The sequence below is a fragment of the Theobroma cacao genome, chromosome 2, assembly GCF_000208745.1.
Source record: "Theobroma cacao cultivar B97-61/B2 chromosome 2, Criollo_cocoa_genome_V2, whole genome shotgun sequence".
NCBI lineage: Eukaryota > Viridiplantae > Streptophyta > Magnoliopsida > Malvales > Malvaceae > Theobroma > Theobroma cacao.
Genome location: NC_030851.1, coordinates 41,103,902 through 41,125,276, shown reverse-complemented (window position 1 = coordinate 41,125,276; position 21,375 = coordinate 41,103,902). Strand labels below are relative to the sequence as shown.

Below are 21,375 nucleotides of genomic sequence, written 5' to 3'. Positions count from 1 at the left end.
AGTTGAGATACTTTTTTTTCATTTAATGATTATTTTCACTAAATAAACTCAATCTATGAACAAGTCCAGACGGAACAATCAGACCACTTGCGAAAACGAGAGGGTGGCATTTCGGCTTACTGAGCGGGGCATTTCCCCCCACACAGACCCCGAACCCAACAACTATGAGTTATCCTACTCTGCTTCTGTCTTTCGCCACACGATATTTTCTTCACTTTTCTCTTTAATCCCAACTCTTCTTTGAGGCCAACAAACCATGCTCATTAACTTCTCTTCTTCTTGTACTTGTCCGCCTTTCTCTTCTTCTTCTTCCTCTTATTTCCTCGGCAGATTATCCAATTCGAAGCCACCTTACTTGGAGTTCCCCTTAAGATCCAGAACACACCTCTTTAAATCTCTTTCTCCTTCTGTTTCTTACTCTTCTTCCCCCTCAAGCAAGACCAAGTTTTTGTATTCGCCTGCCACAAGGGTTGATTTCAGGTCATGGGCTCTTCCTGGATTTGATCTTGGGAGTGTTGAATCTGTGTTGGAGGCAGCTGCTCTGTTGACTGCCATCATTGTTGTTCATGAGAGCGGTCACTTCCTTGCTGCTTCTCTCCAGGGAATCCATGTAAGTAAATTTGCTGTTGGTTTTGGTCCAATTTTAGCAAAGTTCAATGCCAACAATGTAGAATATTCTATTCGAGCTTTTCCATTAGGTGGATTTGTGGGGTTCCCTGATAATGATCCCAATAGTGATATTCCTGATGACGATGAGAATTTGCTTAAGAACAGACCCATATTAGACAGGGTTATTGTCATTTCAGCTGGTGTTGTCGCCAATATTATGTTTGCCTACGCAATAATATTTACTCAAGTCTTGTCAGTCGGGTTACCAGTGCAGGAGGCATTCTCCGGGGTGCTCGTTCCTGAAGTTAGAGCCTTTTCAGCTGCTTCCCGGGATGGTCTTCTTCCCGGTGATGTTATCCTTGCCATTAATGGTATTGAATTGCCAAAAACTGGGCCTGGTGTAGTTTCTCAAGTTGTGGAGATTATAAAGCAAAATCCCAAAAGAAACGTGTTCCTAAAGGTTGAGAGGGGAAAGCAGGATTTTGAAATAGGGGTCACTCCAGATGAGAATCTTGATGGAACAGGAAAAATTGGAGTTCAGTTATCACCAAATGTAAAGATAACTAAAGTGAGACCAAATGATATCTTTGAGGCCTTCAATTATGCGGGAAAAGAGTTCTGGGGTCTCTCATATAATGTTGTGGATAGCTTGAGGCAGACTTTTATGAATTTCTCACAATCAGCTAGCAAAGTTTCAGGTCCTGTAGCTATTATTGCTGTTGGGGCAGAAGTTGCAAGGTCAACTGTGGATGGGCTTTATGAGTTTGCAGCTCTCCTAAATCTTAATCTTGCGGTGATAAACCTTCTCCCTTTACCTGCTCTGGATGGGGGTTCATTGGCTCTGATACTTTTAGAAGCAGCTAGAGGTGGAAGGAAGCTTCCTCTAGAACTGGAGCAGCTGATTATGTCATCTGGGATCATGTTTGTTATACTCCTTGGGTTGTTTCTTATTGTCAGAGACACACTTAACCTTGAGTTCATTAAAGATATGTTATGAAAATTCTCAATGCCTTTGAAGTTTGGATGCGATGTGGAATTAAAAAACTTTCTTATAAAGATGGAATCAGATGAATCTGATGCATGCCTATGATGTCTTGTAAAGGAGATGAATTTGGTTTATGAGACGCTTGCCTGATTACTTGGTTCAAAAAAAGATGCTAGATTGCAGGTGCTTGTAACTTGTTGGTCTGGTTCTGTTCCATCCAGATTTCTGTGTTCCTCGTACTGTTGTAAACTACCAATTCTTTGAAGATAGTGATAGAAAATGGGTAGTGGATTTGAATACCTTGTTTTCAATGCATAATATCACAATGACATTCTATTATAATTGCATGTTATGAGTAGGCATTTGGTCTTAGTTGACATATTGTGTGTGCTATTGACTGCTGCTCATTTGAGTTAAAGGAGGAAGATATGCTCATGTTTCACCAACTTCCTTTTTATGTGATGCCAGCATATGGAATGAGGGAGCTCTTTGACTAGTCTGTTTTAGGCTAGTTTGCACCCACTTTTTGATTTCCTAGTTATAACTATCAACTATCCACCTTTGTTTCTTTCCTGGGGCAAGCATAAAAGATTGATCCTTAGGATTGGAAGCCAGGTCCAGGAAGCACTCTGCTTCTACTGGGAGAATTGATACCTACTGTTGAAGGCAAGTTCAGTGGTGGTAATAATGAAAAAGAGGAGGGCATCTATTTAGATGAATCGCTGTTGATGCGCTTTTTGTGGTAATGATGAAATGAATTTCTTTTCCTGTTTTATGATTTTCCGTGGACTCTGGTAGAGATTAGAGAAGGAAAATTACTGCAGGTTATCTCTTCTTTCTCCATTCCATAAAAAGACTCTGGAATTGTATGGTCAAAGTGAATAAATAAAAGATTAAGATGAAACTTAATTTGGTCAAAGTGAATAATAGAGAAAATGGAAAGTCATTAAATTATATATTGGACAATGGAGGGGGAATTAAGGATTTATCCCAAAAGATCAGTCATTTAATGTTGAATAACAGGAGAATTTGATGGCTTAGAGCAGAGTTTGGTAAATGGCTTTTGAAATCAGTGTTGAATATATATATATATATATAAAATACAAAAGAAAACAAGAAAAGCAAACTAATTAGTAATAAGCAGAATTGTGATAGAAATAGAAAACGCGTCCAAGGACGTAGGACGAAGCATGCAAAGCGGAGCGAAATCAAAGCTCACACCAATTGAAGTTGTGTTTTCTGTTGTGTGCCAAACCCAAAGCCAAAGCCCTTTGCTTTCTGTCCCTCTGGGTGTGGGGTGTAGGCTCTCATAAACTCTTCTTTTCTGGCCCCCACACCTCTCTCTCTCTCTCTCTACATCTCTCTCTTTCTCTCTCTAAATCTACACTTTCTTTTTTCTTAGTTTCTCCCAACACTACAATGTATTAAAAACACAAAACTAGTAAGAAACAAAGTGTTACTACATACAACAACAGACAAAGACAAGAGCTTTCTTCCCCCCACCGTCCCCCCCTCTCTCCTCTCTTTCATGCATTTCTCTCGCCTTGAGAGAGGAGAGAACTCTCAAACATACAAACAAAGCTCTTCCCCTACTCTATGCTTCAATTTCTTAAAGAAAACGCTGGATCAAATCTCAAAACAACATACACTTATTACGTAAAACAACTGCAGACTCCATCCCTCCTAATCAACATTTCCTCTTCTATTTTAAAGTTTAAAAGCTTTAAACTTCCAAACCAAACCAAGCCAACAGAAATAGGCAGTAACTAATATAAGCATAGGATTTTTATTAGCTTATTGGCTTGGTGGTGGCCGATAGCTTGATACTTGTTTTACCAATCCCCATGAAGAGCAACAGCGGTGTGGGGTCTGATAGGATGATCAGCCATGGCCTCAAAAAGGGCCCATGGACGGCTGCGGAGGATGCAATCTTGATGGAGTACGTGAAGAAGCACGGAGAAGGGAATTGGAATGCTGTGCAGAAGAATTCCGGGTTGATGAGGTGTGGGAAGAGTTGCAGGTTGAGGTGGGCTAATCATTTGAGGCCTAATCTCAAGAAAGGTTCCTTTTCTCCTGAAGAAGAGAGGATCATCATCGAACTTCACGCTAAACTTGGCAACAAATGGGCTCGTATGGCCGCCCAGGTATTTATATCATTGCATATATGTCTGTGTGTATATATAAATATATATTTGCATGCACTTTTCTATATATACTAGTATATGTTTTCCATTGTTTTTGCATCTCTTTTATTTCTCCCCTCCATCCTTTAAATTCTTTATAGTATCATTTGATGTTGATTGTTACCTTTAATATGGAGTTACAAGATTTTGAGATCATTCATTCATTCATTCATACACATCATCAGATTTTCCTTTCTTTTCTTTTGATTAAACGATGAAAAAGCCATATGCTCAGATAAGTCACCAGCGTTCTGCAAAAGACTCATCCCAGCATTCATCTTTCATAGTATGTACAACTCGATCATCCCCTACAAAAAATTGGGAGGGTTTTCCTTCTCTGTTAATAGTTCATTCATAAACATCATCAGATTTTCCTTTTCTGTTTTTTCTTTCTCTATGTTGGTTGTTACCTTTAATATGGAGTTACCAGATTTCGAGATCATTCATTCATACACATCATCAGATTTTCCTTTTCTGCTAATAGTTCTTTAGGCCCACCTCTAGCCTTTGAATTCCTTTGTTGTGCTTTTCCTCATTCTCTCCCTACCCCCCTTTTTCTAATTCATCTTTTGGTTTCCCAAAGTTGCCCGGTAGAACTGACAATGAGATCAAGAATTACTGGAATACGAGAATGAAGAGACGCCAAAGAGCAGGGCTGCCTATTTACCCTCAAGAAGTAGGAGATGATGTCGCTGGGATTCTTCTCCAACAGCAGCAAGAACAAGAACAGCAAATTCAACAATATCATGGACGAAAGCGACCTAACTCTTCTTCACTATCATCTTTCCTTTCCTCTTCTCAGGGTAGAAAGCACGATTATATTTCATCTTTCTCCTTCTTAGATTCCATGAATCTCTCATCAGCTGGACAGAATCAAGCCATCTCTTCATGTTACTCCAACCTCAGCCACCAGTTCAAGCTGTATCATAACACTGGCAATAACATTGATTTTGCTCTTCCTCTATCCCCGAATTCTCCATTTCTACCCTCATCCTCAGATTTGTATAACGAAAACATAACTGCCCAATTGTCAGCACCATCATTCCAGTTCATCGATTCCGGAAGTCTTGACAACACTTTAAGCTTCAGTTCATTGCTAATGGGAGCTCAAACTGAGCCAATCGACTTTGTTCCAGGATTGAAAGCAGACCTTGGTTCATCCCAAACACCACCACGACCAACAACTCCTGCTTCTTCTTACACAAGCAGTGGTGGTGTTTGTCTGGTTGCACCGTCTGGCAACACAATCAATTACTGTGGACTCAAGGGCAGTAGTGGCTTGTTGGATGCTCTTTTGGTGGAGTCTCGATCTTTGTCTCGCAATGAGAGACAAAAAAATGGTGAAGAATTTCCACAAGTGATTGATAAAGAGAAAGGCGTTATGGATGCAGCTAATGTGGAGAACGAGGAAGAGGAAGTTGACGCCAATGAGTGCGTTGTTGAAACCCACCGCGATGACTTTAGCTCCTGTCCATCGTCAATAGGTAAGTCATCATTCTTTGGTTTTGGCTACATCTAAGATTATAGGTGAATATTATTTGTTTAAATATTTTTGTCATGTCTATACCATATGCTATAATAATAATAATTTACTGCTCTGATTTATAATTTTTTGTTTGCGAATTAATTGATTTATTCATGAATCAAATGATTCTAAAAGATACTATACTTAAAGTTGCATTTGAAGTGAAATGTATAAAGGCATTGATCATTTAATTTGTGCAAGTGATCTATATATATAGGTAGATAGATGGTATATTTCTATATGATCACGAGATAATTCATTCAATTTTCTCAAATACCATTCACATGGACGGCAGGGCTGAAATCAGGAGATGAAAGCATAGAAGAGATGAATGCCATGGACGATGACTTGCACAGCTTACTCAACAATTTCCCCTCATCGACGCCACTGCCGGAGTGGTACACCAAGAGCACTCGTATATCTAATAACGGGTCACCGTCTGGTAATATGGCGCTGGACGCTCAGCAAAACGTTTCACCAGCCGCAGCTACAACGGCTGACCTTGATTGGTCCTTGGGTTCTTGCAGTTGGAAAAATATGCCTGGCATTTGCTAAATTAATCCATTGGATTACTAATTAGCAAGGAAATATATATGGGACTATCAGTTATACTTAAAAGGACTAGAAAGTTAATTAATTAGCACCGGTGTTGAATGTTGATTGATGTAGTTAGGCCATGCTAGCTAGTTGCTGACAATATGATCTTAATCAGTCTTTTTTTGTGGTTGAATTCCTACTTCCTATATTTTCGGGTGTGGCTTATGCAGGTGGTGTACTGTCAGGTTTAGCCCTTAAAAAACGTAATCCTTGGTTCATGCCATCTAATGTTGTATATATATATATATATATATATATATATATATATATATATATGATATATATACTTGTTTCATTGTACGGGCTGTATGAATTATATATTAGACTAGAATATGAAATGCTTATTGATAGATATTCCAGAATGTTTTGGTGATTAATTTTTACGTAAAATTCTTGGACATGTAGCCCATGCATTGCTTTAGTCTTAAATTAACGCAGTGTATAGCATGCAACGAGAATTGCTAATCGTGGAGGCAACTTTGATATGTATGTATTGAATTGTCGTCTCCTTCACTAAAGCGATTAAATAAAGAGAGAAGAAATGATGGTATGGCGGATGTGGAAAGCTGATCAAATTCCCTTATCATCAAATTTTGGGTATTGAAACGTACGTCTCTATTTTCAGAGAGAAAAAACAGGATTCACGCATACCATCTTTCCCTTATCATCGCCCAATTCCCTCTGATGTAGCTCATAATACTTGCAATATAAAAATGATTCGTATCGCACCTGCACCAACAGCAGCGGACCTGCTTGGATGATGGGTGAATGGAAACATGTTTCTCTTGTTTTGCTACTCCAATTCCAATACTATAATATACTTGATAAGCAACTGTAACTTAAGAATATATATATATATATATAAATAAATCAAATATGATCCGTTTATTGGCAGATATATATCATCAGATAAACAAACTAAATCATGAAAGGGTGGTCCTTGTTGAGATGTTTCTTAATTCAAGGAAAGGTGTATTATTTATTTAACCAGGATGGGATTGGGATCCATAGGGTTTGCATGAGTGAAGAAGCATGCATCGAGCATCAATGACATGTGTCCATGTATTTCATGCACCCATAGCAGACATTTTCCCACACCAGTACCACCCACGCATCCCAAGCCTCATCATTTAATTCCTTCTTTTGTGCTCAAATCGATCATATCATATGCTTCTACATTCTAGTTTGTTTTATTTTCTAGACTTCTATCAATACTCTACCCTCCAGTTTCACACAAGTTTTCTACCCAATGCGATGCATTTTTCTCCGAAGATTAGTTTTGCTTGTTAATCGTGATCACATGGATAGCTGTAGCTGCCAAAATTACAACAGAAAAAAGGAAAACATATTTGTAAATAACTAAAGAAAGATTGGTCGACTTTGTTAGGAATTTCTTATTTGTTTCTACCATTTGCTGTAGGTTTTTTGTTTTAACTAAATATTAACAATATTTGGTCGAATAAATCCACTATTGTTATTGGTGATGATCTCATAAAGTAAATAAGTTATGTACTAGTGGGGTATCTCCTCTTCTTTTTTTTTTTTTTTTCTTTCCTTTCTTATGATCTCAATTGTCATTTAAGGCTTTCTAATCGAAGATGAATACGAGTGTGTGAAAATACTAATAACTTACAGAAATAAAGATAAAAAAGCCCGAACTTGCCAAAGGTAAAGAATTGCAAACATGATTAAGGGATTGCTAGGGGATAAAACACATTAATATAAAGCCAAAAAGATAACAAAAAATCTTTAGCCAACGTCATTTATCTCCGGCAACAATTGCTAGTACATTACAAACTTGGTCTTCCTTCATGTAGCAGATGCTATCCCACGGGGAAAATGCACTGTGCCATGGTACCGTTTAGTCATATTTGCAATTGGTTATATAGCAGTTAATCTTTTAAACCTGCAAGAAAGTGAGAATGCATCAGTAATTAGTTCCATCATCATCAATCATACATATAAATATGCATATTAGAAAAGCAATAAGAGAAATTCAACTGTGACAATTGAATGGATATATTCGTCCATGTAAACAAACAATACATTAGACAGCAAGATGAGAGCAAAAAGATCCAAAGGTCAAGTTTCTGTAAGCCGTGTTTACTCCATAAAATCAGCACTTAAGATACTAACTATCTGCTACTCTAAAATGTAATGTCACAGTAAGATTCACTAAGTATAAGAAACATAAAAGTCAGTTAACTGCCACCACCTATATATTGCCTTTGTGCATAGCTCATGGGTCTGTTGATTTCCTATGAGAAAGCAGTGTGTGTATGAATTGCCCTGAAGGTTCTCCATTTGAAGTAGAATGGCCCTTCATACATGCTCCAACTGCACTATCTACTGACGATGCATTCTATTGGAACTAGTCACTCTTCATCATGAGTTTTCTGATGATATTATTTGTTACCTGTGCCTGTGAAGGTACTTAAGATAAAAAATATGTAAAAGAATCTTAAATGATATACTTTTACATTCTATATGCAAAACAAGATATGGTAATAATCACCATAAATACTTCTCTGATGGTGATAATAGATTTGATACATAATTTGAAATTATACCAATCATTGAGGCACAAATGCTTAGTTTGCTCACTTGCTCATTCTCCCTCTCACATTATGTCCAAATCAAAACATGTCAAAGCATGACACTCACATCGGTGTCCAAAATCATAGGGGAAAGCCCTTACAACATAAGGAATGGTCAAAAAATCAAAGTAACTACTTATTGTTCTGGCTTCAGTAGGATTTGATTCATAACTTGAAATTATCTCGGTCATTGAGGAACAAAGGCTTAGGCTTTGTTCTCTCTCTCTGTGTTGATTCATAGATTGAAATTATCCCAGTCACGGAGCCACAAATGACTAGTATTTGCTCAATTACAACCCCAAAGACTCCTTAATCTAAAATTTTCAAGAAATGTTTCAGATTTCTGGCGTACTATAAAAAACCTGTCTAGCCCTAGTAAAGAGATTCAACCTACATGCAACAGAGAAGTTAAACCATATGTCCAAAGAAATATTACCTTTCTTTGCTCGTTTTCCTAGTAAGCATCTCAGAACTATTAAACCTGATCCAATAGCTATTATGTTGCTTGACATGCTTGAGTTTAAACTTTTAGAGCAGAATTAGTGAGTTAAGAGAGCATCTTCAATCAGCAACTCTAAAATGCCATTGAATTGCTAAAACAAAGCAGAGTGCCTAGGACCAACCAAATCAATAGCATTAGTCATGGAATGAGACAGAGAGATGTGACTCAAAAGGTATACAACAGCAGAACTTTGCATTGATCTGTTCCTAGATATGTCATGATAATTACATCAATTTAGTAATGATTTTCAAAAACACCCCTAAAACAGGAATTTCCAGTTTAGTGTAGTGAATACCAAATTCAGAATAGTAACTCTGGGCGGTAGACATGCACAAAATAAAATTAGCTGGCATCAAGTGGCAAACTAAAATGAGTTTCATGTTAAAAACTCACACTTAAACCAAGGGGAATGAGATAAATAAGGGAGACGGTCTAAAACTGTGTGGCATCAAGTCAAAGAGAGTAGCTTTGCAAACATGGTATAACAGAGAAATGAAGTAGTATATACAACAGCAGAAATTGCTATAACAAACAATATAAAGAATTGGAGAGAAGGATCATGCCACAAATTGTTATCCCTTTTAATAATAATCTACAGCAATTTGGTCATACTTTCTACAAAGTTGGAACTTTTGAGGATACCTTTGCGAGGGTGGAAAAACCGACCGTAAAATCTTTCAAAACCAGCCCAAATAGAACTAGTGTGGGGACGCAACATGCTTGACAATCTTCCAGTGGCTTCTCTTTGAAGGACAGAGACGTGAGGTGCAAAAGTCTTCCAGCCAAGACCAGGTGTAATTTTGGAAGAGGAAAGACCGCTGGATCGGGCAAGATCCAGTGCCCCAGTTGTGGTTGCTAGAAAAGCTGGAACAGAAGCAACATGTCAATTTGGAAGAGAAGTACACCAACACAAATTAAGATTGCTATAGTCTTTATAGGCAAACAGAAAGGACAGAGTCAGTTAGATAGTAAGAGAAGAGAGTATACCGCTGTAAGGAACTTGAAAGAGGAAATTTGCAGGAAGACCAATGCCAATACCAGCAAGCGTTATGCCCACACTAAATCCAATCCCGCAGCCAGCTCCGACATAACCGATGACCTCAGGGCCAAACCCAGGACCCCATCCGACACCACATCCAATGCCTATTCCCATACCCCAAAAGGCACCGCACGTCGGATGCACTGGGTTCCATCTTTCATATCTTCTGAAGAGTCCTTTTATAATCATCGGGCCCTGACCAATTAGCAAACCGAAAATCGTTTCAACAGTGGTGCCCAACAAATAAAACAGGAAATAGCAGCAGTACTGTATAAACTTTTGTCAGCAGCTACGAATGGAAGGCCACAATTAAAAGAAGAAGAAGAAGCAGAGTGTAAATCCTAGTAAGAGCCAATACCATCAATCGCAAATTCTGCGGCTCCAAGCTCTCACTCTTCCTTGCTTTTGCCTTGTTGTCATTGGGACTTGACTTGATTCTACTTTCAATACACTCACACTTTGCTCTGAGTCCGGCTCGGCTAAGAGGATCCACATATTTGGCCTCATGTAATGTGAGGTTCGCACTCAAGCACTCTTTATTATTATTTCTTTTTCTTTTTTAAGGATAAAAGAGTTCGAGTAAGTCACATAAATTTTTTATAATTTAAGTTTTTTCGTTAGTCCGAAAGTGTTCTCTATTATTTATATTACTACCAATAATAATAATATAAAGGACTCCACTTTGTAAATAATTGTACACAATAACATGTATACTTAAATATATACACAATAATAATTGTGCAAATCTTTTATTTAAAAATTTAAATTTTAATTATTTTTCAGATTCATACTAATTACTTTTTTATAAATATCTTCTTTAATTCATTTTTACATGATTTACATGTGTCTTTTTTTTAACATAATCTTTGTCAAAACAATTTTATTCATTATTTTCTTAACATATAAGAAACAAATCATATCCCAATACCTAACCTTTGTATTGTAAGTTAGAAAACAAAAAAAAAAAAAAGGAGTCATGAATCAAACTAATTTGAGAAATTATTCATCTATATATGTATCAATTTTAATTATTATTTATTTACTTAATCTCTTATTATTTACCTACTTATATATATTAAAATTGCTAATCGTAAAAAATATATTATATATCTTATACATCAATGCTTTTGAGTTTTTAAACTTTGTAAAAGAGATTAGAAAAATGAACATGAAAAACCATATTAACTTTATTTGTAGAGTTTAAAATCTCCATCTCTAGCTATAGTCGATAGTATGTAGATAGATTAACACTAATTAATCCCTTGTGGAATAGGCAATAAGGGCATGCAGTGAAATGGTGAAAGGAATTAAAAACAATCTCCTTCCTTTCCTTTCCCAATTTTCTTCCACACCGTTAAACACATTAATGTTTCCCAAAAGAAGAAAAGGACAAGCACACAATGTGTATTATTTATTTCTTAGAACAATCCCTCTTTTATTCAATATTGTTCCTGGTCATGAATTAGGAGCAAGGACAAAAGGAAACACAAGCCATATATATCTAGGGCTTAACTTGGATTATGACTTTCCCAATATTTGAGCTTGAGAAAAGGGATCCTATGCTGTCCGCAAAGCTCTCAATCCCTGGATACATCTTGAGTTTGGATCTTATTTTGCCTTGTTTTATGTAGCTCTCCATCTCCTTGGCAAAATCTGCAAATCTGTCCAAATACGAAGCCACCAAATACCCCTCCATTCTTACCTCCTTACCCACAACATTCAGCAGGTTTCGGACTCCCTCTCTCTCAGTCCAAGTCTGCATGCATGCAAATCAAAGTTTTCATCAGTGTATTTACCAACCTTCCAACCATAATCCATCCATACATGAACATATATACATATAGACCTGGTTATACTGAGAAATCATTCCGCAAACTGGAATCCTTGCGTGAAGGTTCACGTGGTTGAGGACAGCCTCAAGCATCTTACCGCCCACATTTTCAAGGTAAATGTCAATGCCATTAGGAAAGTACCTGCATACCATCGATCAAGACTGCTACAGGAGAGATGTCTATTCATTTCTCAAAACTCTACGCATAAAGTAATATAGATGAATCAATTACTTGCTCAAAGCAGCATCAAGATCAGTTTCTTTGTTGTAGTTGAATGCGTCGTCATACCCGAATTCCTCCATTAGGAGCCTTACCTTAAAATATATATATATATAAAACAAGACAAAAAGATATTAGGCCCTCTGTCTTGACTCAGTTACTTGCATGCACATTCACAAATGACCAACTAAAAATTCGTTTATAGCTAGGTTACTCTAATGGTTGTTATACACAAGTCATTGCATCTCAAGTTAATGTGGCTTAAAGTATTGCATCAAAAAATTTTAAACTACAGTACCTTTGTTTGTTTCTTAAAAATTTAATTACCGATATATCTTTCCTCTCTCTCTATATATATGAAATAAATAGTCAACCACTAAGATAGGTAAAAGATCTATGGAATCACTGGATCGTTCTCATTATCTATCATCTTTGTGCCAATTTCTTTGGATTGCAAAGTGCTAAACCTTTGACAATATTAATGTCTCCCGCTTCCCAACTCATAATTATGCTCCTTACATGCAATGATTTCCACTTCCACCCTCAAGTCCCCCACCTCGGTATATCGTCAAATATCTCAAACAAAAGTTTTCAAAGTTTTGTCTGCTTGCTTCAGGAAATATATATAGAGTAACACTATCACCTTCTCCAACCCCCCTGTAGCCTAAACAAGAAGAAGAAGAAAAAATTAACACCAAAATCATGTTTGCATATCTCCTATCCTCTCTTTTATTTTTCCCCTAAACGACGACGAACTTTTCCTTTTCCATCAGAGCTAAAGAGTAAGACTCTGCTACGGGCCGACAATCTCAACTAGGACAAGCATTCCACGTACGCCACTACAATACAACCCTTCTTCTATATTCCATGGCCAAACTCCCATTTCAAAGAACACAGCCTGTGTCATCAACTCATCATCATTCCGATTGCATTCGGTGATAATTGGTTGTTGACAAATGACACATTAATTTGTCAATGATTGTCACTGGTAAATATATGACGGAACTGGTGTTGTTTTCAACAGATTAGCGGCTGATATGACATTATTGTCGAGAAATAACCCTGTTTAATGACAATAAAATACAAACCAAAGTTTTGTGCTACTTTAAGATTCAGCCATATAATAAACTCAGCATTGAGAAGATTAAAAATAATTAAATTTATTTTAATAGTTATTTTTGAAATGTTCTTATCAAAAAAATTATTTTTTATAATTTCCTCTATATATTTTGCATGGACTACGTACCTTGTCATCAGATCCGGTGCTTCCAATGACTCTACAACCCTTGAGCTTGGCCAATTGTCCTGCAAACATTCCTACACCACCTGCAGCCGCTGATATGAAGACGTTTGAGCCTGGCTTTGGGTCTCCCAGCACTTGTATCCCCAACCATGCTGCAAAACCAGGAACCCCTGTGTTTTAATGCACATACACCCATCATTAGTAGTAGTAACCATGATCATATACATATTTATGTATCAGTACTGAGAAAACTAAATCAAACACAAAACTCCAAGAATTGAAATGATTAATCACCAAGACAACTGAGATATTCTGGCAAGGGCACTCCCGCCGCTGGATCAATCTTTCTTATCAGGACATCGGAAGGCACGACACAGTATTCAGCTACAGGGAAGAAAGCATTCAGCACAATGTCACCCTCGATATACTTGTCATCCTTGGATCTGATTACTCTTCCAATTCCAAAAGCAGTTATCACCTGTACGGTATTTTGTAAACTAGTGCATTTTTACAAACCGATTGATACTAGTAATTCTTGGCTTAAAAGAAGGTACGCAAGTAGAGCATGAAACGAACCTGGTTAAGGAGGAACTGCGGAAAATATAAACCATCATCGTGGCCGCTCATCCTGGTACGAAGATAAGGATCAATGGAGATGAAGAGGAGTTGAATGGCAACATGGGCTTGGGGTATGGAATCAAGGGCAAGGGAAAGTGGGACACTGCGGAGCTTCAGATGATCAGAGGTTGGAACGCCTTGAGGTGCATAGTCTGCTAAGTACCATTCTTTGCTCTCAACAATATTCACAGCCTCCCTCTTCTCACCTTTACTCATTTTCTCTCCCTCTTTAGACACACAGATTTCTGATTGATTTTGGCTTGTCATACAGCAACTAGTGGAGAGTTAGGTTTGAATTTAAATTGCTTCGGCCATAATCTAGCTACCTAAGGAATGGAAATCTCCTGCTCCTAGTTAGTGCCCCATTGCTGCCACTTCTCTAATTTAATGCCAAATGTCCTTCAAATTGTTTAATTGAATAAAGAAGTTGGATAACGGTGTTAAAACTAGGTTAACTAATAGTGTTATAAAACCCTCACCGCTTGTTGCTATGCTACAGGAATACCTCGGGTGGACCAAAGAAGCATTGCTTTTACGATCGGGAAACTCCTCTTGATGACAACATTGTTGTTTACAGAAAACAAAGAAGATCGGATTGTTGGAAGAGGGAATCTAGACTTGGTTTATGGCACTAGGAATTTAAGGTTGACGGAAATCCTTGAAGAAAAAATTGGGTCCTGATTTTGAGACGGTGGCTTACTTAAATAGTAGAAACAAGGAAGGTCACCGTTTGTATTACAACATATATGGTGCTTTGAGGAACAAGCAAATGCTTTATAAAATACTTGGTTCAGAAGAGAATTGCCAAAAGTTCTTAAGATAGAGAGTTCAATACATCACTCATGGTCAAGAACATGTTATTGAGGAATGAAACAGATCCTTTATAGCATTAAAAAAATAAAAAAGAAAATAATTTAAAATAATATTCATTATATCAAGAAAATTGATGAAAAAGAAAATAAAAAAAAGATGTGGCATCATATGCTGGAGATCCACGTTTAAAGACCAACAAATAAATCTGGTTAATTTTCAAAATCCTTTAAAGACTCACGCTTTACAATAACTTTTTATTTTATTGTCAAAATCTCTATAGAATTTGAATTTTCGTATTTAATTTTTAATTTATTTTTTATTGTTAATTTTACTAGGAAAATAAATAAAAAACGATAGTAATAGAGCAAAACAATCTCCATAAATGACCAAATTTGAATTCTCTCTTTCAACAATCCGAATTTTCTTTATTTTCTGTAAGTAACAATGTTGTCATCGAAGAGGAGTTTTGATCGTAAAAATAGTGCTCTTTTGACCAGCCTGAGATACTCCAATAGCCCAACAATAAGCAGCGAAGGTTCTATACTACTATTAATTAGCTTAACATGGTTTAATTTTAACACCGTAACTTTTATCATTTAATTAAAATTTAGAGGACACCTGGCATTAAATTAGAAAAGAGGTACCAATGGGACACTTACCAGGGGCAGGAGATTTCCATTCTCCACCCAACAGCCTGAGGCTGTGAGTCGATGCCATAATTTCCTAAGCAATGATGAGGCATCGCTTACGCAAAGGATCAGTAGGCCCCTGGGCCCCCTGCCCCAGCCCCGACAAACTAAGGGGCTCCTGCCCGGCCTAGATCCATATCCGCCCCGGTTCATCCTACTCATATATTAGTTTTATTTTTAAACAAAAAATCATTTTAATTGAAATTTATTGTAACTTACCTTGATCAGACGAAATTGTTAGGGGATCATAATTTATTATTTTATTTTTAATAAATAGAATTTAAATCATCTTATCTTATCTTATATAGATAAAAACAATATTAAGATTATTGAACGATTCTATTCATGATCTAAATTTTTATAAATTAATTTTACATAAGTGATTCATGGATGAAAAGATTTTTTTAAAATTTTTAAATCATGAATCATTTTTAATAATTTATGAAACAAACCTTAAGCCTTAATCCTGTATACATTAACTCGTTAAAAAAAAAGCAACAAAATAAGTCATGTGGTGAATTACGTAGCAGAGCGAGAAACGCCTGATTTTTTCCCGTTAAGACCAAAGTTAATCGGCAGCCCAACCAAATCGTGCCCCCGTTTCTCGCATCCCATAAAAAAGGCAAGAAAAGAAAGCAAACTTCTCAATCTCCGGCGTACAAAATGGCGGTTAATACGTCAATCAACTGCGCGCCTCCATTGCATCGGTTCAGACGTCGCCGCTTGCCGATCACTTTCATCAGCCACGCTTCTTCCTCCTCCTCTCGACCGATTTGCTTTACCGGAGCTGCCACTTTGAGGCTCGTCTCTGTCCATTCTCAAAAACCCGGCTCCGAGAGCTCGGCCATTATGTCGAATACCGGTGTTCCCTCCAGGTTGTCCAGTTCGTCGACGGCCTCCGCTATTGATTTTCTCACACTGTGCCATCGTCTCAAGGTATAAAAGACACTTTCAGGTTAATTCCTTCCTTTGTATTTCCCTAATTCTTTGTTTAGATTGAGGGGCCAGTACTCCTTAAATTTAAGACTTTGTGAATACTATACTAATAAAAGGAGTTTTCAATGAAATTTTTGAAAGATACTCACTATCTTGCTGTTTACATACCAAGTAAACAGCATGCTCGAAGAATTAAAAGGATAGCAAACGAAATGATCTTTACTTGAATGAATAATAAGCATAATTTATCCATTTTGTCATTTTTATCAAGCATGATGATTCCTTTTACATTTTTGTTATTTTTGTTTTTACTTTCATTGACAACCTTCAAGTGAGAAAAGGTATGTAACAGGGAATTCTAGTATTCTGATTGATTCCATTAAAATGCTCAGCTTTAGTTGGAGGATGAGATGAAGTCATACAGGTGTATTTGAATTCCACAATTTGTTAGATAATGAGATGAGCTTATACCTGCGTATTTGAACTCCACAACAAGGATAACTGCACAAAAGTTTAAGCACCTTTTTCCATTTACTTTATTGGGACATAGATCTGAACCTATATGCATAAAATCTATTCCCAACTTCTTTAACGGTAGTAGTGTGACAATCTACAGCATGAGACCCTATGCCAATGTTGCCTTGTATAGACATTGGGCATAAGGTATATGTACTTTCATTTTGTTAGCAATACTCTAGCTTGTACTTATCTCTCTGGTCAGTTAGGCTGATAAGTCGAAACAGAAAAACTTATGGTAGAGCTTTAGAGATCTAACTTTCAAAAAAAAAAAAAAAAGAGCTTTAGAGATCTACTTCTTTATTTTGGTTTCATAAATTTGTGGAGGCTTGGAGGTGTATTTTATTATTGACATAGCATGCAGAACAAGTTTTGACCTTAACAAAGGGGTTTTTAATTATTCATGGAAGACTTGGAAGAATTACAGATTTTAGAAGGATATGGTAGCTCTTATTTATTGCTATTTTATTTGGTTTTTAGTTTTTGTTTTCAATTTATTTCCATATAATTCTAAGTGTGCATTTTACACGGTAATTGTTTTTTAGAGTTGTTTTCTCTTTGTTTAAACTGTAAGTATCCCCCACCCATCTTTCTCTCCTACAGTTATCGGCTGAATTTCGCAACTGAGGAAATGTGAGCCTCACTGCCAAAAATACGTGTTTTATTTCATTTTTAGCATTGCATCGTGCCTTTTTAATATACTATTGTATAAACTGGCTTGGAAAGGAAAGATTGTAATTATTGATTTCATTCTGTATCTTGTAGACCACAAAAAGGAAGGGTTGGATCAATCACGGGATAAAGGGTCCTGAATCAATTGCTGACCATATGTACCGCATGGCTTTGATGGCTTTGATTGCTGGTGACCTTCCTGATGTGAATAGAGAAAGGTTGACTCTTGTCATATCATATGAAGGCTTTTGTCTTTATTAATATATTAACTTCCAAGTTTTTCATTTGATTTGTTTTTTTTTTTCATTCATGGTGATTGATGAAAATTTTGGGAGAGTTAGCTGTTAGCTTTATGTCTTGTCTTATTTTCTCTGACTAGATTTAGCTTGGAAAGGAGGCTAGAGGCGAGTTTAGTGATAGGCATATGATTTTTTATGCTTACTTTTTCTTTCTTTTAAAACTTCTATTTCCTATGTGCTTTTGTTGGGTGTTACTTAGGGAAGTTTTATGTCTTTTTGCATCTAACCTTTTACAGGTGTATTAAGATAGCAATTGTCCATGATATTGCAGAAGGTACTTTTCTATGTCCTTATTTTCAAACATTATCGATAATGTACTTCAAATTTAGATGTGCATGTCACCTGCACTGACATAGATAACATGAAATTTATGGTTTGAGTCTTTAGGTTTTCTTTTTGGGCCAAATTTGAGTCTTGAGTTCAGATATTGAATTTTGACAGCTATTGTTGGAGATATAACACCATCAGATGGTGTGCCTAAAGAAGAAAAAAGCAGACGTGAGCAAGCAGCGTTAACTGATATGTGCAAAATTCTGGGTGGAGGAATGAGGGGTACTTCTTAAACCATGTTTTATGTGGAAATTTTGGATTGTTAAATTGCTTACTAACTGCATCTACTTGTCTAAATTGGGTATTTCGTTATCTGCAGCTGAGGAGATCCAAGAACTGTGGGCAGAATATGAAAGTAATGCTTCTCTGGAGGCTAATCTTGTGAAAGATTTTGACAAGGTATGTTCTGTGATGGCATTCATTTGTGTGTGCATGCTTTCTCACACACACACGCAGATAAAGGTTTTTCTCCTGGAAGAGCATTTTGTATTGAAAATGAGATATCTTAGGTTGTTGGTTGTTAGAAGTGGTAACCATGGTTGAATTATTCTACATCAATGAAGTAGCCCTCTCTCTCTTTCTCACTTATATTTGGCATAGTTTTGTATGCTATATTTCTGATAAGAAGCATTTGGAACGTAGTAATGTATTGTGCTGTAAAGAACTTCTGTTGTATATATTATTGATGGGTTTGGTTTTCAACAACCTTCTTGTGGATAAAGGAGAATGGGGGTACAGGGTTTAGCAAAACAGTAGATTCATCATACATGGCTCTAGGACTTTTCCGTAGATCATTATATTGACATTACCTTGTAATGTTTCTGTAATGCAAACTCATTGTGATTTACTGATTTTCACTTTCTGTGTTAGTCCTGCACTAGAATATTTGTATTTGTTGTCTCACCCTCCTGGATAAATATAGAAGTATTACTTTTTCCTTGCTTCAATTGAGTTTATGTGCTTTCACAATCCAGGTTGAAATGATTCTGCAAGCACTGGAATATGAAATGGGTAAGTGTCTTTATGTATTTATGGCTGAAAATGGGAAAGGGTTTGTGAATTTAAATTTTTGGGTAAAATATCCTTACCTCTTAAGTTTTGATCGAAATTATACAAAGTAACATTAGTTTTCTAAATAGACATTTTACCCCAAAAGTGCAAACACTATTAACAGAGATTATAAAAAAACTAAAATACTCTTTCTTTCTTTATTAATTTAAAAAATTATTGTTATATTTAAAAAAAATAGGGAGCACTAGCCGGTGCTCAGGCTCCCTGCGAGGAGCACCGGTGCTCCCATAGAGAGCTTGATCGGGGCTCCCCAGGGGAGCTCCGATGCTCTCCAAATGGGAACTTTTTTTTTAATTAATAAAAAATAATAAAAAATAATAAAATTATAAAATAGTAATTTTAAAAATTAAGTAAGGGTGAAATTGTGTCCTTACCCTTTCTACGTCAGCAAGTTAAAAGAAACACTAACGGTTGATTAACAGCTGGACCTACGTGTCCAGCGGAAAATATTATCTTGGGACGGAGTGTTCATTTCAAAAACTCATAAACTTAGGTGTAATTCCTATCAAAACTTAGGAGGGTAAGGTATTTTATCCTAAATTTTTTTATATAATTATCCAAGTTCTTTTGTTTGATATTATCATATCATGGCAGAACATGGGAAGGTGCTGGATGAGTTTTTCCTTTCAACTGCAGGTAGAGTAGATTATTTGTTTCAAGCAGGATGAAATAAGTGAAACCATTGACATCTTTTTATATTACTTGCTCCTAAACTGATAGTGATATTTACTTTTTCTCATTACTTCCTTCTGATTTTCAGGAAAGTTTCAGACTGAAATAGGAAAGAGTTGGGCTGCAGAGATTAATTCAAGGAGAAATTCACAATTGGCAGACAAAGCTAATTGATCTGATGGATTAGGATCAATTTTCATTTTTATTTAGTTGCTTAGAGAGGAGCATTTTGGAATGGAAAACGGTATGTGGCAAAATTTAAACCGGATACACCTGGTGTAGCCACCTTCTTCTCTGGCACCTTAGGAGGATGTCCAATTGTCTTGTCTCTGGAAGCAAGCAAACGGCTTCGTCATTTGTTAACATAACCGCCGATGCTGCAGAACCTGGAAGGCTAGCATAATATGGTTAGTGTATCCTGTGATGCGTAGTGTCTCATGTTACCAGAAAGTTTTTGGTTGTAAGAATGGAAAGTCATTTACCAATGCTAGAAATAGACAGAGGAACCTATAATCTGCTGCGTTCTTTGAACATGTATTGCATTTTACTAATATCCAAACACACTCGTTTGATTTTGAAACTAAAATGAAAGGAAGAATGTGGAGACTAAAGAAGTCAAGTCGTGGCGCTGTGTTCTAGAAGTCGAACCTCTCAAACATGTCATTGTCATTTTATTACAACCTGTTTTTCTTGTACTAAGGAAGACATGAGGCGAGAGAAGGGTGCTTCCTTTTTCTCGTCCTAACCGCAGTTGGAATGGAGAGAAGACAGATGGAAGCGTGGGCACCGTGTGGTGTGGCCCTGAAATGTTGACGGAGTCAACAACTTTTTTAAGTAATGAATCGTGCAAATATTTTGCTTCCAGTTTTACTACATAAATCAATTAATGAAATTCCAAATAAAGGGTGTTGATTAGAATCGAAGGCACTATCAAATTCACGTAAATCATAACTTGGTTGAAGCTCAAATTCCCTTACCCCGGACCCCCAAGCTTTATGTAGAATTTAATGCAGCAAACATAAACTTGGATGACTTGGACGGGGCGTGAGAAACCCTAGACCCCTCTCTTTGACCCTATAAGAGGAAAAAAGCTAAAATAAAGTCTATTGCAGATGCAGTCAACCCCTGAATGCTTTAGATTTGGGCTGGAAGAAGAGTTCCTGCAGAGACAAAGTTTATGTAGTTCAACTTTGCACGCTGGGCTTGGAGCATTGGCAAATGATACACGATCGGCTCATGTGGCTTGACCTTGAGTAATTTTATGGAGAGATAACAAAGCTACTGCATTAATTGATGTACTCTTTACCAATAAAAAGAAATAGAAATAGAAGGCAATGTTTGAACTTAAAATTTTGTCTAACTGTTAAATAGAGTACTCAATTTGAATGAATAGTAATAACAATAATAATGATGAGCTGCAAACTTTAA

The 21,375-nt window shown here is 36.7% G+C and overlaps 5 protein-coding genes across 8 annotated transcripts; 3 read left to right on the top strand and 2 right to left on the bottom strand.

Moving 5' to 3' along the window:
- On the top strand, nucleotides 98-2,040 carry LOC18610581 (probable membrane metalloprotease ARASP2, chloroplastic). The gene has a single exon (XM_007046313.2). The coding sequence runs from the start codon at nucleotides 257-259 to the stop codon at nucleotides 1,604-1,606; it is 1,350 nt and encodes a 449-aa protein (XP_007046375.1). The 5' UTR covers nucleotides 98-256; the 3' UTR covers nucleotides 1,607-2,040.
- LOC18610580 (transcription factor GAMYB) lies at nucleotides 2,856-6,047 on the top strand. Its single transcript, XM_007046312.2, has 3 exons — nucleotides 2,856-3,738; nucleotides 4,361-5,261; nucleotides 5,598-6,047. The coding sequence occupies exons 1-3, from the start codon at nucleotides 3,439-3,441 to the stop codon at nucleotides 5,855-5,857; spliced, it is 1,461 nt and encodes a 486-aa protein (XP_007046374.2). The 5' UTR covers nucleotides 2,856-3,438; the 3' UTR covers nucleotides 5,858-6,047.
- LOC108660558 (cadmium-induced protein AS8) lies at nucleotides 7,569-10,522 on the bottom strand. 3 transcript variants are annotated; one of them, XR_001926301.1, is made up of 5 exons: nucleotides 10,396-10,522; nucleotides 9,986-10,232; nucleotides 9,641-9,862; nucleotides 8,115-8,332; nucleotides 7,569-7,805 (listed from the first exon to the last, which is right to left on the bottom strand). XR_001926301.1 is itself a non-coding variant. In XM_018114489.1 (4 exons), the coding sequence occupies exons 1-4, from the start codon at nucleotides 10,396-10,398 to the stop codon at nucleotides 7,792-7,794; spliced, it is 486 nt and encodes a 161-aa protein (XP_017969978.1). In that variant the 5' UTR covers nucleotides 10,399-10,497; the 3' UTR covers nucleotides 7,569-7,791. The 3 variants fall into 3 exon arrangements, 1 of the variants encoding a protein (XP_017969978.1); XR_001926302.1 differs by having other exon boundaries at nucleotides 8,115-8,321; nucleotides 10,396-10,497; XM_018114489.1 differs by lacking the exon at nucleotides 8,115-8,332 and having other exon boundaries at nucleotides 10,396-10,497.
- On the bottom strand, nucleotides 11,410-14,241 carry LOC18610579 (2-alkenal reductase (NADP(+)-dependent)). Its single transcript, XM_018114544.1, has 6 exons — nucleotides 13,908-14,241; nucleotides 13,626-13,809; nucleotides 13,335-13,501; nucleotides 12,101-12,183; nucleotides 11,884-12,010; nucleotides 11,410-11,793 (listed from the first exon to the last, which is right to left on the bottom strand). The coding sequence occupies exons 1-6, from the start codon at nucleotides 14,214-14,216 to the stop codon at nucleotides 11,539-11,541; spliced, it is 1,125 nt and encodes a 374-aa protein (XP_017970033.1). The 5' UTR covers nucleotides 14,217-14,241; the 3' UTR covers nucleotides 11,410-11,538.
- On the top strand, nucleotides 15,927-20,588 carry LOC18610578 (HD domain-containing protein 2). 2 transcript variants are annotated; one of them, XM_007046307.2, is made up of 8 exons: nucleotides 15,931-16,387; nucleotides 17,669-17,793; nucleotides 18,111-18,148; nucleotides 18,316-18,426; nucleotides 18,524-18,603; nucleotides 19,179-19,215; nucleotides 19,870-19,911; nucleotides 20,036-20,588. In XM_007046307.2, exons 1-8 carry the CDS (start codon nucleotides 16,115-16,117, stop codon nucleotides 20,119-20,121), a joined length of 792 nt encoding a protein of 263 aa, XP_007046369.1. In that variant the 5' UTR covers nucleotides 15,931-16,114; the 3' UTR covers nucleotides 20,122-20,588. The 2 variants fall into 2 exon arrangements, with proteins under 2 accessions (XP_007046370.1, XP_007046369.1); XM_007046308.2 differs by lacking the exon at nucleotides 19,870-19,911 and having other exon boundaries at nucleotides 15,927-16,387.